The 23,712-nt window shown below is 41.1% G+C and overlaps 3 protein-coding genes across 3 annotated transcripts in view; 1 reads left to right on the top strand and 2 right to left on the bottom strand.

The window, feature by feature from the left end:
* LOC149114948 (PMS1 protein homolog 1-like) overlaps positions 1-23,712 on the bottom strand; it is an 84,043-nt gene that overhangs the window by 36,380 nt on the left and 23,951 nt on the right. The gene's annotated exons all lie outside the window — the stretch shown is intronic.
* Positions 1,328-11,402, bottom strand: LOC110043703 (beta-galactosidase-like). The gene is made up of 11 exons (XM_089284613.1): positions 11,104-11,402; positions 10,197-10,318; positions 9,250-9,278; positions 8,698-8,773; positions 8,439-8,533; positions 7,550-7,787; positions 6,612-6,833; positions 4,925-5,118; positions 4,225-4,425; positions 3,314-3,664; positions 1,328-2,027 (listed from the first exon to the last, which is right to left on the bottom strand). Exons 1-11 carry the CDS (start codon positions 11,334-11,336, stop codon positions 1,791-1,793), a joined length of 1,998 nt encoding a protein of 665 aa, XP_089140739.1. The 5' UTR covers positions 11,337-11,402; the 3' UTR covers positions 1,328-1,790.
* On the top strand, positions 11,460-23,300 carry LOC110055215 (beta-galactosidase-like). The gene is made up of 11 exons (XM_089284612.1): positions 11,460-11,723; positions 14,245-14,366; positions 15,347-15,375; positions 15,758-15,824; positions 16,158-16,252; positions 17,174-17,354; positions 18,184-18,405; positions 18,870-19,072; positions 20,062-20,256; positions 21,219-21,575; positions 22,143-23,300. The coding sequence occupies exons 1-11, from the start codon at positions 11,515-11,517 to the stop codon at positions 22,485-22,487; spliced, it is 2,025 nt and encodes a 674-aa protein (XP_089140738.1). The 5' UTR covers positions 11,460-11,514; the 3' UTR covers positions 22,488-23,300.

The raw sequence follows: 23,712 nt of genomic DNA, 5'->3' as shown, positions 1-23,712 counted from the left end.
AAAGAGTAGGCTTGATTACCTGCCGCTGTTCAGGAAAGGATCCCAGGCTAGTAAACGGGACTCAAGAGTGGCGGAAATCAGGCCAAAAAAACCGAAATGAGAGCGTTTTTTTGTAATGCTCATCTCTTCGACTACACGCTTAAAATAGTGGCGTTTCGTCCGTGAACACCTTAGTGAGACCAAAATCTTTGATTTACATCCCTGAGCAAGACCACGAGTATCCCCGACCTTTTCATACGGGAGTTTCCCCCCCCCGCCCCCCCCCGGGAAAAAAAATCGCCGTGACTTGATCGTAGTTCACCGTTTCTCAGCAAGATGGCACTGAAATTATATCAAAAAACCATCCATGATTCCTTTCAAAAATGACGCTACGCTTGTACTTTTTTCCAGTACAACCTTTCCAGAAACAACCGTATATATAAAAGTCGTTCATCTCTAGTTATGAAGGCTTGGTGGAGGTACTGGAGAACTTGTCTGAAAGTGTCGAAATTGACATGTGCAGGACATTGACATGTGCATGATGCCAGATGACTGTTTCATGGGCGAAGAGAGAAGTGTGCATGAAAGGAATAAAAAGAATGAGAATTCGTATTTTACAGTACTGAGAGAAAAAAACGAAGTAATATCTCTTGATCTAGACGACCTGTGTATAGAATAGGAAGGAATCTTGTAGCTGGACTAAAACAAAGAAACACGGGAAATTAATTCTACCGTTGGGTGACAATCGTCCGGGGGGGGGGGAGAGGCTTTCAAGGTGATCTGTTCCTTAAAATTTCTGTTCATCAGCCGATTTCTTGCCGGCGGGGAAACCCCTATAGAAACACACCGCCATTTACTTAACCCTAAGATGGAGTATTTCCTGTGGTAATAATGGAAATTACTTTATTCTTCAAGTTTCCTCGACCAACACTGAAGGTGCAAGTATGGGAGTGGAACCACACTCATCCTCCTAATACCCCCTCCCCCACTGTAAGTGTAGACATTTCCCTAGTACGGACTAATTACTGTTCGTACATTGCTCGCCTGGAAACCCCAGAAAAGGCAAAGCGAGAAAAGCATCCCATCGCCTGATTGATTTATATCATCATCTTGACTAATCGCGCTTATGAGTTCTTTTCCGGTAGCTACAATCACTTGAAATCATTTTTTAATGACTGTATTTCAAATTTGGAGTATATGCACCCAGAAAAGACAACCACTGAAGTCGGGCCTGTTTTTTTGCGTTCCCATTGACTTCCCAAGTCTCCACTGTGGTGCATCCAAACTTTGCCACTTAGGTTTATCAGAGCAAATGGGCAAATAACTCAATGACCTACTGAAGAAGAACGACAGCACCAACAACAATATTTATTTTGCTCTATTACTAAAATAATTTTAATCAATATATGAATAAAAATACATTATATAGGCGCCTAGTCACTCAGTAACAATTACTTAATATAACCAGTTGGTCAGGAGTCAATCCCGAGAAAACCAGCTCAAATTCCCGTCTTTTTTTCTTCTCTATCCTTATAAGCTAAGATGAAGAAAAGAAAAGGAATTCTTTTGCAGTGACTTTATAAAGCGCGCTGTCACATGCGAAAAAACCAAAGTAGCAAATTAAAAAAAACGTTTCTTTCGACAATAAATCGAAAACTGCTTACAACGGAATTTAAAGCCATAAATCTTCTAAATACAATTTTCATTGCTACGTGATTTTGAAAATTGTTAACGAGTTTTTCTTATAATTACGCGTCCCTACAATTATGAATTATAGATGTTACAAATTAAGCAGGGAGGGGAGGGTGCATTTAATGCGTTACTCGAGGGTAAAGAGGGTGCACGGTCCCATTCAAAATGGGCACTGACACACTTTCAATGACACAGGTCAGGGGAATGTCGCACGGTGCATCATCGAGCTCAAACAGGACCACTCTACTTCCCTGTTGTCCCGCGGACAAGAAAGATGCCGGCACATACAGAGTTTCTTGAGGTCCAGCGTCCGGCCAATAACGGCCGAGATTAAACCCGTTGACGTAAAGTTGACCCTGAAAATTAAATATGATTAATCTGGTTAACCAGACCACAACAGCAAAACGAAAACATATTGGTCACCGAGATCTGATCCATACCCAAAGAGATTGTTCATTCGTGTTTCATTTTCAAGGTGAATTCTTTTGTTTTAGTCCCCCAAGGCTCAGAGCTATGGTAGAATAGACCATATTCGTATTCTCGGTATTGAACTGGAACTAGCTTGAAATGGAGGCTCATACGGGTGAATATCATTAAAAAGAGATCAATGTCATTTGCATTTGAAAAGACTCCCCATATTAGGCTCAGTTGCAAGCTAGTTCCAGTCCAATACCGGGAATACGAATATGACCTATTCTAATGTACCGAAACTGGCTTATTTACTTGCAACGGGTTCCAAATTTTCTCTTGTTTTTACATGTAATGCACGACAAATGTTGCAGCATTTTTAAACTTGTTTTAAAATCTTAGAGAAGCGTAGCTTCAGACAACACTTAATGCGAAACGTTAAGTAAACGACCTTTGCATTATTCAAGCAGTGCGAGCTATTTAGATGCAAAAGTCTCTTGGGACAAGGTTGTGCTGTGCCAATCCGCCGTACGACGTGAAATTTGTCTGAAAGGCCTACTTGAGACGTCGTGCTTCTGCCGTGCCGAACTAGATTCAGGAATAAGTTCGAGAACAGCACGCGTCCGGCAGAAGCACGGCATCTGAATAAAACATTTCAATTATGTTCGGCCAGCACTGTTCAAGCAGTTACGTTCGACAAGCTCTGACGTGCTGGCACGACTCTGGCATGGCAGCGATTCAAACGTAGTGCTTCTGCCGCCCTAAACAAAGGTCAAAAATAATACTTAGGTACTTTGGCGGTATGGCGTTCCAGCGGGCGTAACAAGGAGAACTGTTTGTGGCTTCAGTAAATCCTGAATTTGGTACGACACTGGCACTACGTCCGAAACAGAGTCGTTTTTCTGCCGTGCAAAACGTGGGTTCTAATTTAGCACGGTAGAAAAACGACTCAGCGCGACGTCTGAACTGGGACCTGTTTCTCGAAAGCCCCGGAAACCTAGCGGGCCCACAAAGCCATTTTTAGTTAATCGGTTTTTAAAGACAGAGAGGTGTATACGCCTGAAACTTCTTGTATGAAGGGAACCTTTGTTCATATTAAGAATATGTGAATAAAACAGCTCTGTAGTCATGAAGTTTGAGATTTTGTTATGGGTTTTCGGGTGTGAAAACTTTTTGGGACCTTCGAGAAACTGGCCTCTGGGCTTTAGGTTAATTAGCGAATATGCAACCATACCTTATGCCAATTCCGAAACCTTATGAATGTGTCTTTTGGGATGCCATCTGGTGTGGGAAAAATTAATCCTGAATAAAATGTAGGCGTGAAGGTATCACCCACTTTACTTGTGGAATGAATCTGCGGTTTTTCCCACCCAGTAATGTTGTCTAAGTTCAGCGGGTACATTTCCCAGCTGGTGAGGATCTCCTTGTTAATGGTCACATTTCCAACAATTCCTTTGGGATCCTGCATGTCAGAGCTCCCTGTATGATGACCTTGGTTCTCCACCAATATGTCCAGTGTTAGACTTCTTTCAATGGTTAACATTGTACTGTTCGGGCCTGATCGGTGTAAGGTTGCCTGTCGCACCTATAACATGCAGGAAGCAATAGTAATTTTCCACAGTTGCCCTCGGTTTCAAAACAATTTCTGGAGTAAATGACACTTGGTCCTGCAGCTGACCTCGCTTTGTTGAGAACCTTCGCCTCCCACCCATGTCGCGCGGGTTCGAATCCCAGACCCAGGGTTTCTCTCTGGGTTCCCCGGGTGTCCTCTCTTCTCGTTCAGCCGAAGAATATCCGATTTCCTCCGGATGGAATGGAGGTTAATCCCTCGGCAAGTTTTTGTCATGTTACCATAACAATCCTTCTTTACCCATTTTTAAACCTAAGGGGCAGGAGAAACTGCCAGTGTACGTACCTTGGTCAGAAACATAGCACAGTACCTTGAAGTCAGATCAGAGCCCTAAAATAACGGACTTTGTAAACAAATGCATTTGTATCATTTTTTGTTGATTTTGAAAATAACGGGTTAGCAACTCTCCTTTTAAAAGGAAAAATAAAGACATATGCACGTATTCGTAAAGCCTCTTAAACTCTAAAGGGTAGATGCTGGGTTCACTAAACGAAAAAAGTAAAATCGCGATATACCTGTCCAACAAAGATAATTCCCCGGTCTCGCAATCCTGCGATTTCCAGCTCCACCTGTTTGTTGGCATACTTTGAAGGAATCTGAGTCCGGTACAACATAAAGCCGTAGTTTTGTCCAACATTCTCCATGGTTTGGGGAAACTGAGATTTTATTGGGCCAACAGGAGAGAGTTCTTCCAAGACTTCAAACAACGAAGCCACCTGAAAAGAGAAAACAAAGCTGACATGAGGATTTTGACAAAATAAGTGTAGTAAATCTGAAAGAAAAAAAAAACATATGAACGACGACAGGTTTTCAGGTTTTCTGCGCAATGCTATACAATATAATATACCCCAATTCAATACGACACAACCCATTGCAGCACAAAAGAACGGCACAACTCAACCGGCAGCAACACAACCAAACACACGTATAGCATAACGTAACGCATCAGAAGATCAAAACAGAAACACGATTATTGAGCAGGAGCTTTGCTTTGCCGATATCAAATTCAGCCGGCGTTACCCACCACATCATCTCTCCTCCTGACATCGCGACTTCATTTCCTTACGAACAAATTGGAAGTAGATGCAGAGATTGAAATCTATGTTACATTGGGAGCGTTTTTCTCTGTTTCCACAGGATGTTGATATCCCAAGCGAAAAAAAATCTTGGAAGCCGCGTTATACTTAAGTTTCATTATCCTACTAACAATTGCACCTTGGTCATATTTATGGCTCCATAAGCGTGCTTAGTAGTTGGTGGAGGAACAGGCATTGGCGGGACTCCCTGGTGTTTCCAGATCACTTCTCTCATGACCAGGTATTTGTGTGTGGGGTCCCCAGCTTCACTGATTGGTGCATCATAGTCATAGCTTGTTATCTGAGGTTCGTAGACTTTGCCTATGTTGGCACCTGCATGAGAACAACTATATATGTAAGGAGGTCTTCCTCATCAAGAAGAAGAAGAAGAAGAAGAAGAAGAAGAAGAAGAAGAAGAAGAAGATAGAGTTAATAGTAAAGATATTTTATTGCCCGATATCAAAAAAGAATGTCAAGACTTGTTTTTTTAACGCATCCTCCTTCGCTAAAAACTGGTGTCATATTACACCCCTACTCCCCATAACGGCCACCTCTCTGTAACGTTTCACTGTGTAATTAAATGATACAATTTTACTGGTAGATTTCCGGGGTAGAGTTCCAGGCACAAATAATACCCAGATTTCATCCCTAGCTTTCGGGGGGTACACCATTTCTATATTTAAAAAATACTGGCTGTAGCATAGAAATACCTAACACAATCAAAATATATCAATAAAACAGAGACCAACGACGCGCGGTACGGATCAAGTCTCATGACCTTTTACAACATAACACGGGAACTGGGAAACACCATTCACCAGTCGTTGATTAATTGGCCGTTGTGAAGAAGTTATTCTGATAGTTCAGGGCGCGGTTTAGTGGCCGTTGCCGCTGTGGAAAGTTGGCCGTTGTAGAGAGGTTCAAATAAAAGTGAATGTATGGACCATCCGCAAGGACGAAGAAAGTGGCCGTTGTAAAGAGATGACCGTTGTAGAGAGATGGCCGTTGTAGGGAGTTGACCGTTGTAGGGAGGTGGCCGTTGTAGGGAGGTGGCCGTTGTAGGGAGGTGGCCGTTGTAGGGAGGTGGCCGTTGTAGGGAGGTGGCCGTTGTAGGGAGGTGGCCGTTGTAGGGAGGTGGCCGTTGTAGGGAGTTGGCCGTTGTAGGGAGGTGGCCGTTGTAGGGAGGTGGCCGTTAGTGGAGGTTCGACTGTACTCAATTAGAGAAAATGTAAAGAAACATAAGTTAGTTATCACTTTGACAAAGGTTAACTTAATCTTTGGGGGAAATCAAAGAGAACACTTTACTGAGCGTTCGTTTTCCTCTGCAGATTAGAGACGCCATCTTGTGGTAGATGTTTCACTTGTCCTGTGACGCACTACCACAGTTTCTTACAAACCATTTTGTCTAGAGTACGATAGTGGTGTTCGTGTAAAGCTTGGGAAGCATGACTCGGTAGGGTGTCTCGATTCATAGTTAATAGAGGGAAACGGTTAGAAAACCTGGCAAAGTTCTTTGTTGTATTGTTTTGTTGGTTGTTTTGGGGGTTGACCCTGCACAAAACCTGGCAAAATACAAAAGGTGGTTATGCGTGCTCGTACAACTAACCAATAGAAGCATTGCTATTATGTAATTAACGCATAGTCAGTGAGTATAAAACAAAAGACGTGCAGGGTCAAGGAACTTCCAACATAAATCTTAGCCCATTTGTTTGCTTCTTTGATGTTTACCGGGCTTCTTGACTTTTTCCCTATGCTCGATACCATTCAACTATGCTCGATCGAAGAAGCAATTATCACAAAGTAAAAGAATTCATTGAATACAATACCGTTCATGAATCCAAAATTTGTTCCTCCGTGAAACATGTACACGTTCACGGAGATATTAGCGCTCAACAAACTGTCGAGGTTCTTGGCCACAGTGTCTGCATCCCGGTGCTGGAAAGGGATTCCCCAATTGTTTATCCATCCAGGATAGAACTCCGAGTTGACCAAGGGACCAGAGGGTTGAAAGTATCTCTGGTTTTTAAAGCACTCTTCTCCAGGGTTTCCTACTGAAACAAGGAAATCAAAACACACAAGCTTGCGCGTCGTTTACAGAAACAGCGCAAAGCGCCTGAATTTATAAGTTATGCGATGTTGCTATTAAAAAAAAAAAACTGACGTCAGTTTTTCATGCGTCTGTCCTGTTATTGACAATGAATTTCGTCATAACATTGTCGAAGTAGTCTGCGGATCCATTCAGCTGACAGCCGAGTTTATCCACAGCTACGTCGTTATGCCGAACTTCATGATCAATAACAGGACAGACGCATAAAAAACTGACGTCAATTTGTTAAATTTATCGCGGTCCTTACACTTACTTATGCTAAAGGTCAGTTTTACATACTGAACAATTGTTATATCTCAGTAATGGCTATTGTTGAAATGAAAATAACTGTTATAAAATGTATTGATAAAAAAGTGCAGAAGAGTTTACACGTTTTAAAGTTACTGCCAGTTTCTCGCTCTCGAACAACAAATCCAGGGCGGAGTAAACATGAGGTACTATGCCTCTGGTTCCAACTCATTGGTATCTACCACACTAGCTAAGCTGATTTTATACGACTGTTGGAACGTCTGCTTAGTCCACTTACAACAAGTGACTTGGGTTTGGGCGGATTTTTAACTATATTGTCCTAAAACGAAAGAGAGTGTGCGTCCCCCTGTCTATCGCCAAATCATGATGAACAAAATTACGCTGCAGAATTTGCCAGGTTTGTACTACCTTTTTTAACAGAATATCCTCTCAGAAGAATACTCGCTAAGGAATGTTTTACATAACCTCCGCCAAAATCCAGCGTGGAAAGCATTCCGGGCAGTGTTCCACACTCCAGCATTCTGTTGGCACAGCCGTTGTTTGTGAAAAGAACGACATCCTTGCCAAGATATGTCATAAACAGATCTTGTAAATGTGCCAAGTACTGGTGATCGCACTGTTCTATAGAACCATACTCGTTTTCTACCTGAAAAAGAAACGGGCTGATTTCAAACAGTTGAGTGATCGTGTTTCAGGTATGACGCTCTACAAATACTGAGGAATTCAACGCGCCCCCCGCCCCAGGGGTGAGTCTGGATGCCGGTGCTAAATAAAACCGAGGGGGAGTTAAGATGGACCTTTCTTGCAAGAATAAACGAATTGAAGGGGGTCGGGGGGGGGGGGGGAGAGGGCAAGGGCATCGATGCGGACGGGCGGGTAGACGAAAGTGAAAATGAGTCTTTTCTTGCTCCTCTGTGCAGAAAGAAAGATAAAGTGTTTTGGCCCTTCTTATATAAGGTCCTAGAAGTTAAAGCAATTTATGAAATATTCCGCAGTCGGTAGTAACAAAAATAGATCAAATGTGCATACTCATTTTAAAATTGATGTTTCACTGGCTGGTCGGAAAAACCTGAAAAATCTCAGTTCTTTCAAAATTATTCCACAGTCTATAGGGCTTCGACCATTTAATATAACCTTCCAAATATGATATAATGGAGAATTTACAGGGAGCGGCCCTCTTACAGCGTAGGGCGAATATGCCGCTTCTCAACTGAATTCACGGGCGTCATCTGCAGATATTTATGGACACGTACTGTTTGAAATAATAACATTTGTGTCCTGTGAGTTATCTCCGCACCTGAACAGCGATAACAGGTCCACCATTAGAATATACCAAAGGTTTTATTTTTGGCAGCAAGACTTTCATCCATCTGTCCACTGCACTCATGTATGCTGTCGAGAGGTCAATAACAAAGTGAGTTTTAATTGATGTTCCAAACTCTCAAAACTGAAAACGAAGTGAAATGTATTGCGATCTGTAAGGATAGTTGTTACTTTGATCACACTTGAGACTAAAAACTAGAGTTAGTTGGTTGGTCATCATATCATTGACTCACCAGTGTTCGATAGCGTTCTAAAACGAGGGGAATATTCTGCCGTGTAGTTTTTCAGCAACCAAGGAGGAAAGCCACCCTGCAAAGAATTGCAAAGCATTATTCACGTTACATCACCCACATTACCGTTTACAGTAGGTTAATTTTGCTTTTCTGTTAGGCAGAAAAGCCTCAAAATAGTCTTCTATGGTATAACGCGAACGCATACAATACCTAGGATAGGTGTTATTGTGTTGATGTGACGCAACAACTATATTTAATACGTTCTGATTGCCGAAGATTCCCTTTTCTTTCTTGATTTTAACCATCCTCGGAGATCCAGGGACGGTTAGTTGGGGCGGACGAAGTAAATTTGGCACAAATTGAAGCAACGAAAGGTTTACTAGTAGGGGCTATTCACGCCTTTTTCCTTGGAAACTTTCGTCAATTTTTGCCAGATTATATTGACCCCCCCCCCCCCCTCCTCCAACTAGTTGCTCCTGGGTCTCCGAAGATGTATTATAACGGATCGAGAGTTAGTACAATAAAAACTTTTAAGCGTTGCACTGTACCTACCATATCTCGCTCGGCAGCAATAAAAGGACCTGAAAGAGAAACACGTTATCTGTTACATAGATAGGATGATAAAGGTAAAGTATGTATACGAGCCAAGGCCGGAGCTTATATCCTGGAGTGCTTTCCATTATGCCAAAATTTCGGAAATTTCGGTCGGAAGTCAAATGGAAAGGTCATTTTCGTTTCGATCCGATCGGAATATTTGGGACCACCTCTGGAGTTGGTCCAATTTGATCGATCGGACAGGTCGGACCGAGATTTGGCGTTCCATTTTGACAAGCCGCTACCCTACTTCACTTCAGTAGATTTCAGTTATGTAGGGAATTCAGGAAAGGAACAAAAAATAGTAAGAGCCATTCTTCTCGGTTGGCCCGGCTTGATAGGAAAATGTCGTTGCATTTTTCCTCGTGTAGACCCACTGGTTTCTGACCGGTCGGTCTGGTATCATGGAAAGCACCCTCGGTTTCTGTAGCATGAAGCGACCAGGAGTATTTCTGCTCACCCCTGGATGGGATGATAGTCCATCGCAGGGTTACCCCCGGCATTCAATTCGCCGCTACCCATTTATGCACCTGGGTGGAGAGTGGTACTGTGAGAGTAAAGTGTATTGCCCAAGAAATACGATGTTCCCAGCCAGGGCTCGAACCCAGACCGCACAATCCGGAGTCGAGCGCGCTAACCATGAGGCCACCGCGCCACCGCGCCACCCACAGTCACGTAGCGGTAATGATTGACTTCCCAACGAGATCGCAAAGCAAGCAAACAAACCAAAGAACAAACACCACCACCAACAACAACGACACAAAAACACTATTTTATCTTTTTGCGCAATTTCAATTGTCAGATGGATCATGTTCTTCTTCATTGACAGAGGGCAACTTGCTAGTAAGCCACCTCGCGTTAGCACGTTTCATTAGAAGTTTTCTCAATCCATAGTTTTTTCTTACCTGCTCTAATAATCACCAGAAGGCCCAGAGAACCCGCAATTTTAGTGAAGTTCACAAAGTCATTTTCTCCCTCAAAGTCATACTCTCCTTCAACTCGCTCATGAACCTGCCAGGCAACGTATCTGCAATACAAAACATTTTTCTTTTCTCTAGCGCGCCGTGGAGGTCTGGGGTACTCCATTCTATGGGCTATATGGGTATGTGCGGCCCCAAAGGGTATGGTTTTTGAGCCCTTCTGGTCTGAAATAGAGTATGTTTTTCACTCTGACTTGGCATCGGGTATTTTGTTTACATGGCACTATTTTTTCTCCGCATCAACATTGGCAAATTTGTAGCCCTTCGATTCTCAAATGGTTACACAAATGGAAGCCAATTCTGGTTAGCTGCGGTCATATATAAGAGCCAAGCACTAACTTTAGAGGTCTGAAATGGGGTATGGAAAGTCACAGATTTTGATCTGAAATTGGGCATAGGTTTCAAAGTTTGGGTCGCAAACACCCACTAAATCCCGCGGGGGTGTGGTGACACATTTGTCCCGGCCATGAGACAAGATTATGGCACATCTACCACAGATAACACAGACAAATATCAAAGGATCCCCCTCCATCCCGGAACAAGAATCTCCCCACGACACCGGAGAAAGGAATGTCTAAATGATCAACAGCTACGTAGTTGTGCAAGCACCCGGCCGGAGATAACGGAATTCCCCATTTCCGGAGGAAGTAAAAAAAAAATCACGCAGTAATGACATCCTTTAATTTAATACGCAAACGCTCGGATGATATTGTTACATCCCCCCTTACTTTCCTCCATACAATCTGGCCGTTGCGCGCCACAAAAAAACTTAGCCTTGTACAGAAATTGCCTGTGTACCCTTTGAAAAGTAAACCATAATCAGTCTACTCACGTTTGTATGGCGTTTAGTCCGGCGGCCTTCATCTTCAACAGCCTGTCGTACCAGTAGGTCCGAGGAACTCTAAAATAATGAATGCTTCCCGAGATGTAGCGGAATGGTTTTCCATCTTTGAGGAAAACGTTGTTTTCGTAGTCAACGATAAATGACCGGGATGTTGTTGTTTGGTGACATTGAGTGCAAATGATATACACTATTACGAGGAGGAGGAATCTTGCGAGATTCATATCAGAGCGTTACGAAAACTGAGATATCAGTTGAGACGTATCTTGTAACGGTATCCTCGTCTGGTCAAAGCAATGTCACGTTGTTACGAAACTTAATTTATGTCACGCGATGCTCGGCAGATGATTAGCACGTGACTTGCCCTTGCAGGATCGGAGCAAACACTTCGCAGTAGCGGCGATGTGGGGCTCGATTTTTGTCCTGTTATCAATCATCCATTATTCATCTTGTGGCTCATTTACCATAGACTGGAAGAACGATGTCTTTCTTAAGGATGGAAAGTCATTCCGATACATATCGGGAAGTTTGCACTACTTTCGTGTCCCAACGGTTTACTGGAAGGACAGAATGACGAAAATGACAGCGGCTGGCTTGAATACTTTGCAAACGTGAGTTAACTTAAATACCGCAACTATACGTATTAGAAGTGATTGTCAATGAAAAGTGAAATCAGCTGCAGCTTTCAATGACGCAATCTGCAGTGGAAAGTTCGTCCTCGTCATCCGATGGAAAAGGTATTTTTGCTCTGTTTCCTCAACCGAGTTGCACAGGGTCAATATTTTTCCTTTCTTTCTTACTAGTACACCATGTCAGTGTGGCTGATCTAATATTAGTTTGCTGGTAACGACTCGTCGTTTTCAATGTGAAAATAAACTTAGATACACTTTTTACTTAAACTGCGGAAGGTATTTAAACTATTTCAATCTGCATCTAAAATAAATAATCTTAATAAATAGATGAATCTTTTTTTCGTGAGTAATAAACCGAGCCAGCATCAGCTAGTCTAAACTAAGCTTAAATCGTAGAAATTTATTTCGATTTATCCAACAGGGGAGAAACTTTACCTGCTAACTAAACTTCTGTGACCTGGGGGTCTGTTAACTAAATATCCTGCCTGCTGTTAATTTCTCGGCTGGACTTATCAAATGAAATTGAAAATTTGTCACTGAAAAGCTAGCTAAAGACCGAGTGCTCCCTAATTTTATTCGATCGATTTCTCATGTCGATTTTTCCACCATCTCTTGTTGTTTGTGTTTCAACCAGGTGATTGCTTCAAATAAAACAAATATGTTAACCGTTCCCCACAGGTGTGTCCTTTCACCTTGTTGAGAAAACAGGAGCGTCCATTTTGAAATAAATAAATAATTAGTTTAAACAATGGAATTGACTCTAAGTTGTCATGGAGTAATTAACGGTATCTTTAGCTTATAAGTGATCTTCAGTCACAAACCTGGTGATGTTGACACACAGTGGACTAATGGAAATTTTTACAGAGAAATTTAGAGTTATATTATGAAATTTTCCTGGTCTTTTTCACTTCATTTTGTGTTCCTGGTGGCTTTGTTTATGGGCTTAAACGCAAGATTGAAGAGGAAAAAGAAAGGATGTATTTGTAAGAAGAGAACTTTTCAAATTGATTTTGAGGAAAACCGGTTTCTAAAAGATGGGAAGCCTTTCCGGTTTATTTCGGGGGATATGCATTATTTCCGCATTCCAAGGTGTTACTGGATGGATAGATTTGCTAAGATGAAACATGCCGGCTTGAACACTGTGGCTACGTAAGAATTGTTTCTGTTTATAAACTTGCATTACAACCAGCATCTATGTACAACTTTTTTTCTGGCTAATACCAGTAATATACTTGTTATGTTATGGTAAAAACTGTCTGTACTGGATTTAAATTTATGTTTCGTCTAGAGAAGACAGTATTCCTCATTTACGCATTTTTATGCTAATTTATGATCCACAAATGCCATTCATATTTTTGATTTATTCTTGTTGATTAATTGCATGTTAGATTTTATGGAAGCAGTGCCATAATTTAGTTTTGTACCTTTGTGGTGAGGTTATCTGTTTATCTTGTTTGGCCTTCTGGTTTAAGTTGGCATAATCTCAAACTACACAAAACAAAAGCAGTGAAAAACATCTGTATACAAGAAAAATTTAGACTTTGGTTACCTTTTAATCCTGTGTTAGCATTAACCAGCTTACAACAGGTTAACCTGACATGAGCCTGCAATCCAATCAAAAAACAGTACTTGGTCAGTGGTCAACTTAAGAAAAATATGTGACCTTGATGAGCCCTAACCTTGAACCTGCGATATGGTCATGTGATACTGGTCAGCGGATACCTTGTTTTGACAGGTGTCAATTGACCATAACATGGATGTCCAATATTTACATGTATGCTGTAAACCAAGGCTACATGCCTTGCTCGACCTATTAGCTGGAGTATTGCCACCATGTTGCACAATGTCATTATTTATCATGGGGTGCATGTGCCCGCCATCCATGCTGCTAGCCATGTTGACCATGAAAAAAGAGTTGGATGGTTTTCTATTTCTATGCATGCATGTGGTTCTGTTCCTATTGTTATGGTGCTCCACATGGCAGCCCTTGGGGCTGCCTGAGCTCTGCTGTTAGGTCTGAAGTAGTAGTTAAAGGTTCTGGTAGGATACTTGCTCCTAATCCATGGTAGAATACTATACACCCTATTGGTTGTCTTATAGAGGGACACAACAGAACATTACCTACTTTCATAGGCATGCAGTGCATGCAAAGTCTCATCTCTGTAAGATTTCCTCGTTTAAAGTGTCGGCACAGTTACCATCAGTAATAATTACTGATTGCACTTGGCTTCTTTTGTTTGTATTTGTCTTGGAAATGCGGGTGTCATGCAGAGGTGTGATCTGGTTTGAAGAGCCTTTAAATGGTACATGTACCTTATAATAAGCTTAATTTACCAATTCTGTGGAACAAACTTTGCTCGCCCTGAAGCCGCTTTACAATTTCAACATCTGCGAAAACTAATCCGTACAATTTGCACATGGTGACATTATCCATGGATGAACTGAATGCAATATCTCGACATGACTCAATGACTGTTAAAATATTTTTCCATACATGTAGGTATGTAGCTTGGAACATGCACGAAGCACAGGAAGGACAGTATGATTTCAGTGGCAACAATGATTTGGTTAGTTTTATTCAGATGGCACAATCATCAGGACTCTTGGTCATAGTTAGAGCAGGTGAGTCAATATTCCACTCTGGGGATTATATAACAACTATGGATGATTTAGGAAGTTCATTAAAAAGGATTGTATACCTTCAAAATGAACCTGTTAGTCTTTCAGCCAGTAAAATTAACCCGAAGTTGGCTCATATCCCTGAATGATTATTACTAGTAGTTCTCTCCCCCCCCCAGGGGGAGGGGGGTTCCCTCAGAAAAATTGGGTGGGGGTGTGCAGCCAGTTTCCCTTAACCCCATTTTTGAACGAAATCTGTGATTTCCCTACCCTATAAATGACCTGACTAAAAAGTCAATACCTTATTTATGACCATTGCGGCTGACACAGTTGCCCTAAACCCTCCGGGCTTTTATCACCTATTGCAGAATAATTTCCTTCATTCCTTGAAAGTCAGTCATTAGTAATGCACAATCTATTAATAAATATTTAAGAAATAGAAAACATGTGCCGTGTTTCTATCGAGTTATAGAAACACAAGTGGAAGTTTGGGAGAATGAGAAATGCTGTGGGACTATGAGCCACAGCTGAGTGTTTCCACAGCTTTTTCGAGTTCTCCCAAACTTTCACGAGTGTTTCTATAACCCGATATAAACATGGAGAACATGTTTTTTATTTCTTTTAGTAAACACTGCGATGAAAAAAAGAAAAATAGCTTGTTTACTTTGATCATCAAAATGTAAATTCTCCTAGCTTGCGCCATCATTATGTCAACATGTTGTGCTAGTTCTGTGTTTCCATCGAGTTATAGAAACACAATTTTTGACCAAACAGCGTGCATATTTTCTTAGGATTGTTTTCTAATAATTAATATCAATATGAGTTTGAATTATATATCCTAGAGTAGGCTACCCAGGCTTATAGAGATTAAGCATTTTTATTTTTATTAAAGATGACATTGATAAATTCTTAATACTCTTTCTTGAAAGTCAATAAACAAATAATATATTTTGTGTAAACTATCTTCATTTTTCATTATGCAGGTCCTTACATTTGTGCTGAGTGGGATCTGGTGAGTAAGAGACTTGGTTTTTATGTCAGCATCTAGGTACTTTTACAAGAGTACATGTATCTATCTAATGTTTTAAAAAATTAACTCCTGAAAAAAACACAGACAATACAAAGAGCCAAGTTTTTGAGTATATGTTCTTAAAAAAATTGCTGACAATTTATGCAGTTCAAAGTTATTCATGCATGTTCCATGTTTTTATTGTTTTGATCTTTATAAAGAATAATTCCTAAATATACCGAGTCTCAAAAATCACCAAATTCTTAGATCAGTATGGAGCACAATCCTGAAATAACACACAATAAGAGTTTATTTAGCTTCAGGGTGTTAATTTTATTGTGGATGAATTGACGTAGTTGACAATCTTCTTTCTTTATGATTGTAGGGTGGCTTTCCTCCCTGGTTGCTTAAGAATTACACAAAAGCAAGGTTGAGGTCGTCTTCAGACAAAGGTAGGGAAAAATGTTTATAATAGCGAAATCCTGTATTGACTCATACACTATACATGTGTGCACATGATGTATTTTTGAGAGAAATGTGCAGCATATATACGATCTGTCTTCTAGATCTAGGGAGAATACGGTGGGGGAGAGGGAGAGAGAGTGGCAGTCCAGTATCCCATCCAGTTGAATTGCTTCTGTCGGTAGTTGATACAAATACTCTCTCTTTTTCCACTTGAAACCGCACACAGTGTACAGTAATATGTATACATGTACAGACCTCTTATTACATTCATTGGCATGCATCATTGCAGTAGTTCAGCTAGTTTTCTAATTTGTCCTCAGGTTATATTGCTGCAGTGGATCGTTGGATGAGTGTTCTGCTTCCAAGACTGAAGCCTCTTCTGTACGCCAATGGGGGACCTATCATTGCTGTTCAGGTAGTGCTCAATGCAAGTTGGTTTGTAACAATTATGTCTTCATAATTGGGCTGACAAATCTGCATGAAAGCTTAACAGACCTGTCTGATAAGTATATAGACAATAGCCTCCATTTGGTGCAAAAATATGCTTGCCATGGGTATTTTTCTGTGGACATTATCCGTTCTGAGAAGCAAACAGTTTTCCAACAGCATAGCTCGAGGAAAACTGTGGGCTTTAATGAGGAACAGATAATATCCATTGCAAGGACAAATATTGTACTTATTTTTGTGCCAAATGGGGGCTATAATTTGTTTATTATCCTTCAAATATTTTCTGCAACACATGCAGTTTTAAATTTGGGGAATATCACTTGGATATTTCCCAGTTTTAGCTGTGGCATATTCAGTCACATAATGCATTATTGTACAAAAGCAAAAATATTTGACGGATTATGAGGGCTAATATATAATCGCCTAGGTGTCCATAGGATAACTACCTCCCAGGGATAAGGACATTCAAGTGATTTTCTCCAGCCACTAGTATGAGAAGACATCTGTAATTCTTCTCGTTATGCGCAACTCATGGCAGGGGTGTCAATAAGGACCGGGCACCAGGCAAATTGGCCAGCTCTGAGGACAATTTTGCCCAGCTGGTTTGACCTTCTAGTGGAAAGCTTTTCTTACTAACAAAGAAGTTCAGTTGTAATAGTTTTGCCCATCTGTGAAAACCAGTTTCCCTCCTCCTGAAAACGATAATGAAACCCCTGCACGGATGGAAACACTGGTTTCAATACAGACTTTTTTGTCAGATTTCATTCTGTCCTTTAGCCTACATCTTGACTTAACGCCATTCTTAGCAAGGTGCTATGTAATCACACCGGCATGTTCATTGGAGAAAATAAATATTTGTTACGGTAACTGTGAATTTTTTCTTTTGCAGGTGGAGAATGAATATGGCAGTTATTTCACCTGTGACCATCAATACATGTCTCACCTCCAGGACTTGTTTGAGCAGCATCTCGGTAAAGATGTGATTTTATTTACTACAGATGGCTTCAATGATAGGATGCTTGAATGTGGCTCACTTCCCTCGCTCTTTACCACTGTGGACTTTGGAGCAGGTGAATAACATTATTTTGTCATCAGAGCAATAAGTGGCTGTCAACTCCCTCTAGAGTTATTTAAGATGCATGGGAGTAACTCTGATCTGTCAGCCTTGAAATTGTGTCTTTTAGAGAGTGGTAACCAGATTTTCATTATGAATAAGTATCTTCCTCGGAGAGGTGTCTTCTAGGAGAGGTTTCCACCTAGAGAGGTATCTGCCCTCAAGAAGTGTCTGCTTTAGAAAGGTCTGTCCACCTCAGAGAAGTGTCCACCTTAAGAGGTGGCTGCCTTGGGGAGGTGTCTACATTAGACAGGTGTCTGCCTTTGAGAAGTATCTACCTTACAGAGGTGTCTGCCTTAGAGAAATCTTAATTCTGCCTTAGTTAGAGAGGTGTCTGTCTTAGAGAGGACTCCATTGTTTGAGGTGTTCACCTTGGAAAGGCTCTTGTCTTAAAGGAGTGTCTGCCTTAGTGAGGTGTCTACCTTAGAGAAGTACCTGCCCAATTAGAGAGGTGCCTGCCTTTAGAGACTTATCTGCCATGAAGAGTTGTCTCCATTAGAAATGTGTTTGCTTTAGTGTGGTGTTAACTGGTGTTGTCTACTTTGCAAAGCTGTGCAAACCCAGCATAGTGAGGGATCAAGGTTAGATATAAACAGCACATAATATCCAACTGTATAGGGAAGTGTGCAACTTTGAGTGCTGTCTGTCTTCCATGTAGCTAGGTACATGTATCCAGTATCCAGCATAGAGCTAGAGAGGTGTCAAGTTGCAAGGAGGCGATTATTGTGGGAGGGTGTCCACCTTATGTCTTGTTAATTGACACTGATTCTTTGTTAATCCCTCAGGTATTGATCCTTCAGTCCCCTTTTCTCAGCTGCGTAAGTTCCAACCAAAGGGCCCCTTAGTGAATTCAGAATTTTATCCAGGATGGTTGGACCACTGGGCAGAGGGACACCAGAAGAGAGAGGCGGCAGCGATTGGATTGTACCTTGATAAGATCCTCGCAATGAATGCCTCGGTCAATTTGTATATGTTTCAAGGTGGTACAAGTTTTGGTTTCATGAATGGTAGGTGCTGTGAGTTACAGTTCTAGGCCAGGTTGTTTAAAGCCTGATTGAGGTAATGCAGGATTAGCAAGAATTTTGATTTCAGTTGGGTAACTTTTCAGTGTAGTTAAATTCTGTTTATTTTGTTTGTCCTTCAGTTTTGAGTTTGAATAAACTCAAACCGCACAAAACATATCCAGTGAAAAAATTAATACTTTGATTAACTTTTAATCCTGGGTGAGCGTTAACTCGCGTTCCAACAACTTGGCTTTGTATATTTACTGTTGTCAGATCCAGGGTCTCCTTTTTTTGCTGGAAAAGTAAATCCAAATGGCCAAATATCTTTCCAGAGAATTCAAACTAGTTGCTAATCCTGGATTAATTTAATCATGATTTTAACAACTGGACCTTGAACATTTCATGTGACAGAAACCTAAATGAAGAACTGTTCTTATGAGGTTACATGTCACTTGTTTAACACACAGGAGCCAATGGTTATCAAGATAGTCGTAAGTTTCAACCACAGCCCACCAGTTACGACTATGATGCGCCACTGACAGAGGCCGGCGATCCGACAACAAAATACTTTTTGATCATGGAGACCATTGCCAAGTATGCCTCAGTCCCCCCAGGCCCTGTGCCTCCAGCCACTAAGAAGTTTGCTTATGGAAAGGTTATGATGACCCAGGTGGATTAGCTTTACTGTGCTGTAATTCCATAGCAAGGTCGTAAGTTAGAGGAATTTAATCGCTTTTATTTGAATTATCGCTTTCATTCGAATTATTCTATTCCTCTATGAACCCCATATTTTATTTCCTCGCAAATATCTTTTTGTTCTCATTGTAATTTTTTCTTCTTCACACTTTTTACCGTACTTTCAATATTTCAACGATCGCGCTTTTTATTCACTATTTGTCAAAGATTGCAGACTGGCAATCGAAAGCTCAAAATTTTACACTATTTTTTAACCTGAGAGTGTTTTTAAATTTAAATTTATCACTTTTGTTTTAAAGAATTTTCTGCTACAAAGGCAGCAACAATTTTACACCTGCTAAAATTCCGTTGTGATAAAATAGTGTCAGTAAAACCTTCAGAAACCGCAAGCCTTTTTGCTGCAAACATCAATCCCCGCGATATCAAAGATATGCGAGCACAATATTTAAACTCTAACTTCCTCAGACTGCCTCTTAGATCACAACTTCCCTAACCATGCGTGACACGTTATGCAGAAAACTTTAGGGTGTGACGCGTAGAAAGCAGCTAAATGACATATTACGTGATTCATTACTTTATGACAAAAGTATAAGTAATGGGCGAATTGTGCTAAAATTCGTTCGTGAAATGGAGGGAGCCCCGTCTTATCCGCCACCGCCCCCCCCCCCCCTCTCCCTTTTCTACCTTCAGTGCATTAGGCCAATTCCGATATACTAAAATTCTAACTTGGCTCCGAGGCTTAGGGGAATAAAACAAAAGAAATTAATTATTCATCCCTCATCCTCGATGCGATTTCGTTTGTTTTATTTCCCTAAGCCTCGAAGCCAAGTTAGAATTTTAACATATCGGAAAATTTGGCCCATTGGCACACAATCAGGTTGAAAAAGTCCGGGATGTTTTAGAGAGAGGAGGCAGCCTTCTGTGCTAGCTGGACTGATAATTTTTCTTTAATTTCCATCGTAGTTCAATTCTATTTTTGATCTGCTAAAATACCTGACACCATCCGGACCTGTCCTGTGTTATGACACTCTCAGCATGGAGCAGATTGGACAAAACTATGGATTCATCCTTTATCGAACTATGATTCCCTTAAACGGGTCTGCGGTGAACATCAGTATTCCAGGACTGCGCGACAGGGGAATTGTTTTTGTCAATCAGGTTTGTGAAATGTTTGACAGGCTTTTCGATTTCTAACGTGTCGGACTTATGCCCCGCCCACAATGCGGCAGAGAAAATTTGAAAACGCAGCTTTATTTGTACGGTTAGGCCTACCGCCCTTTATTTGTACGGTTAGGCCTACCGCCCACACTAGTCCGTTCCAAAAGAGGAGCTTTTCGAAAACGCTCTTCAAACCGGTGGATTTTGAAAATGCCGGTTTTGCGTTTTCGTGTGGACGGAAAACATTTTGAAAGCGGAGTTTTTTCGAATACGATCACGTCACGATAATCAAGGGATTTCCCTGACTGAGTTTTCCTCAAACAAAAATCCAAAATGGCGGGTGATTGTTGCCTTTTCAAATTTCTGTGCCGTAGTGTGGCCGGAAAACATTTTATGCATTTTCAGAGTCAAACCGCCGTTTCAAGTAGGCCATATTCGTATTCTCGGTGTTGGACTGAAACTTGTAAATAAGGCTAATGTGGGGAGTCTTTTCAAATGCAAATGACATTTACCTCTTTCTTAATGATTTCCCCCTTCATGGGCCTCCATTGCAAGCCAGTTCCAGTCCAATACCGAGGAGGCGGCGTGGCCGAGTGGTCAGAGTGTCGGACTCGCCATCCAGCGGTCCCGGGTTCGAGTCACGCTCTGACCACTATCTGGATTTGTTTCTAGGTAGCCTCGACTTCAAATCCTCGGCCACACTTGTAAATAGCCAACTGGTTTACCTCCGGCCAGTTGGGATTCTTAACAACGTTATATACAATTTGAATTATTAATATTTGTGTCAGTTGTTTGCTCGGCCCTACTAGTACTTGTGCTATAAACATTGCCGAGGGTAAATTAAGGTTATATTTTAATACGAGTATGGTCTATTTCTCAGGCGTGAAGCCCAGGTAAAGCGCTAACCCCAGCGCTTGTCGAAATTTTACGGTTATGTTTCCATTGTTTGTTTTGTTTGGAAGGTTCGCCAGGCAACTCTGATTCGCGTTGGTGGCAAGACCACCGCCACCATCAAAGTTAAAGCCGGTGCGACCTTGGACATCCTGGTGGAAAACATGGGCCGCATTAATTATGGGCCTCATTTACAAGACCCGAAAGGGATCCTCGGAGATGTGACCCTCGACAATGTGGTCCTTAGAAACTGGAAGATGTATCCCTTACACTTAGACCTTGTTGTGGGCATTGAGAAGTCTCCACATGCTGCGGTTAAAAACGACGAGGATAGCATTCAAATTCCAACTTTCTACATTGGTGAAATTCCTCCAGCACCAGATGGCATTCCTAAAGACACTTTCCTCAATCTTCCTGGCTGGTTTAAGGTGAAAAGACGTTTGTGTAATATATTTAAGGTCGAAAATTTTGTGTTTTGATTTCTTACAGCCAATCCCGTATTTCTAACAACGCAAGTCTTGGGAATTTGTTGTACATGAAGAGAAGACATCCAGTTTACTGCGTTTGTATGTTCTCTTTACCTGAACGCTTGACAATAAGTTTAAGTTGTAGGGAGAATGCTGTTATTGATCATTCCACTAAACTGCTAGCCGTCCGATTTATCCTTAAATTCGACTTACTTGACTTAATGGCTTGACCCGGGGTAGGGAAGGGGGGAGGGGTAAGGAGGGGAATGGGTCAGTTTATCCTCGGAACTTGAAAAGTTGTTATCTTTACTGTGGGCCTTGTACAAGGTTAGTACTCGAGTCGCATGTTGTCGGCAGCGACATTTAGAAAGGATTAAATTTAAAAGTTTCTCTTGCTATTGGTTTGCTCATAGTTAATAGATTCTATTAACTATGGTTTGCTGGTAAGAAAATCTCCTCGCGCTTCTTGGTCAGCGAAATCTTTTCGATAGTGTTGAACAATCCACGATACTGTTCTATGTTTTCCAGGGTCAAGCTTTCGTCAACGGATTTAACATTGGTCGTTACTGGTCCGTTGTTGGACCCCAGGTCACCCTGTTCGTTCCAGCCAGCACTTTGCACCCTGGTAAGGAGAGCAGCGAATTGGTGCTTTTGGAGCTCGATAATGCTCCCTGCATTAGCCCAGAGGACTGTTTTGTCGAGTTCTTAGAAACACATGATATTAGTGGACCTGTGCGCCCCATGGCTAGAGAGAAGATTATGACCGGCGAAGTTGAATTGCAAGAAGACTGGACCTCAAAATACAGGGATTTTTTACCCTGGTGCACCAAGACGAAACAGCAAGCCGTAGATCTTCTGAAAGACTGGCCATGAATTACGTTGAACCGTATAAGTGAAATAATATGAAAGCATGATAGTATATTCCAATGAATAATGAAGGAAACAATGAATTCATTTCTTGCTTTTCTGGCTAAAACTAAGGATGGGTGATTTTCCAGTAAGTTAGTAATACGAGTGCGGTGAAATTCAAGTTTGTCATTCTCATTTCATCTCATTCGTCCGTCATAACGACCATTCTTATTCCTTTCTCATTTGTTATTACATTTGTCGTGTTTTCCCGTCTTTTTAGGCAACTGTTATTTTGAGAATTTCGTCCTTTATCGATATATCAAAACATGGCTCCTTTTCAGCAAGGGCTGGTAGTGATTGGTGTGCGGATGGTCCTTAGGTCCGTACTCAGATGAAGGTAAGACGAAGAAGAATGAATTCATTCATCCTCTGTACCTTTTGAAAACAAATCGTAGTAGATCAGGGGTTAGGAAAAAAAGGATTTGATTACCTCAAAAGAGGAAACGCTTGAAAAAATGCAATAGAACATAGTTTTGGAAATTGTAATATTGACTGAATCAAATGGTAACGGGTTTTAAAAATATTGATTCCTAAGAGTTTTAAGCTTTGTATCTCGGAAAAAGAAATTAACATAAGATTTAAAAGTATTGTGTTTTCTTGGGGAGAAAGCTGACTGTGTTTTTTAGAAATCAGTAGCACAATGTAAACAGGTAAAAATCTACAGTACGAAAATAGTAGACATGTGACATGTCTCCAATGTAGTCATATGTTTTGGTACTTCACTTAAGTGAAATAAAAAGTCAATGCTAAAAGCAATAAAAGGCTTAAACATTTGAAGGAGTTAGCTTTTACTCAAAATTCTTCTTTAATTTCATGCAGCAACAAAAAGGTGCAGCACATTTCCAAACACCTCGCAGTTCGTGAAGAGTAGTCGCGCCGTATTTTCCAGTTCCCTTCGTGTTTGGAGATGTGGTAAACACGGTCTCTCTTGCCTTGAGTTGTGTTATGCACCGCTATACCAGTGCATCGTGCTTTTATAAGTTACGCATGCGCAGGGTTGATCTTCTCCCATGTTACGGAAAAACAGTCATAAACTAATCTTTACTTTGCTCCCCTCCAATTATTTATTTAATATCTCTATTTTGATGTTTAAGGCATATCTCGTTTACTCGGAGTTCATGAGTGAAGATTCTTAGTTTTAATTTTATTTTAACCACGTTTTTGATTCAAAAAATGCGTAGTACAATCT

The sequence above is a fragment of the Orbicella faveolata genome, unplaced genomic scaffold (genome assembly GCF_042242905.1).
Source record: "Orbicella faveolata isolate gen_17 unplaced genomic scaffold, um_ofav_v1 contig_13, whole genome shotgun sequence".
In the NCBI taxonomy this organism is placed as follows: Eukaryota; Metazoa; Cnidaria; class Anthozoa; order Scleractinia; family Merulinidae; genus Orbicella; species Orbicella faveolata.
Note: the sequence above shows the minus strand (reverse complement) of the source record. Positions and strands in the feature narration are given on the sequence as shown.

Bases quoted from the DNA above. Each gene is read 5' to 3' on its own strand.
- LOC110043703 (XM_089284613.1), bottom strand. From the start codon at position 11,336: ATGAATCTCGCAAGATTCCTCCTCCTCGTAATAGTGTATATCATTTGC. The intron at 8,774-9,249 runs GTAGGTACAGTG...AATTCTTTGCAG, and splicing joins TTGCTGCCGAGCGAGATATG to GGTGGCTTTCCTCCTTGGTT. The intron at 4,426-4,924 runs GTGCAATTGTTA...TTCTCTTTTCAG, and splicing joins GAGCCATAAATATGACCAAG to GTGGCTTCGTTGTTTGAAGT.
- LOC110055215 (XM_089284612.1), top strand. From the start codon at position 11,515: ATGTGGGGCTCGATTTTTGTCCTGTTATCAATCATCCATTATTCATCT. The intron at 17,355-18,183 runs GTGAATAACATT...TTAATCCCTCAG, and splicing joins CACTGTGGACTTTGGAGCAG to GTATTGATCCTTCAGTCCCC. The intron at 18,406-18,869 runs GTAGGTGCTGTG...TTTAACACACAG, and splicing joins AAGTTTTGGTTTCATGAATG to GAGCCAATGGTTATCAAGAT.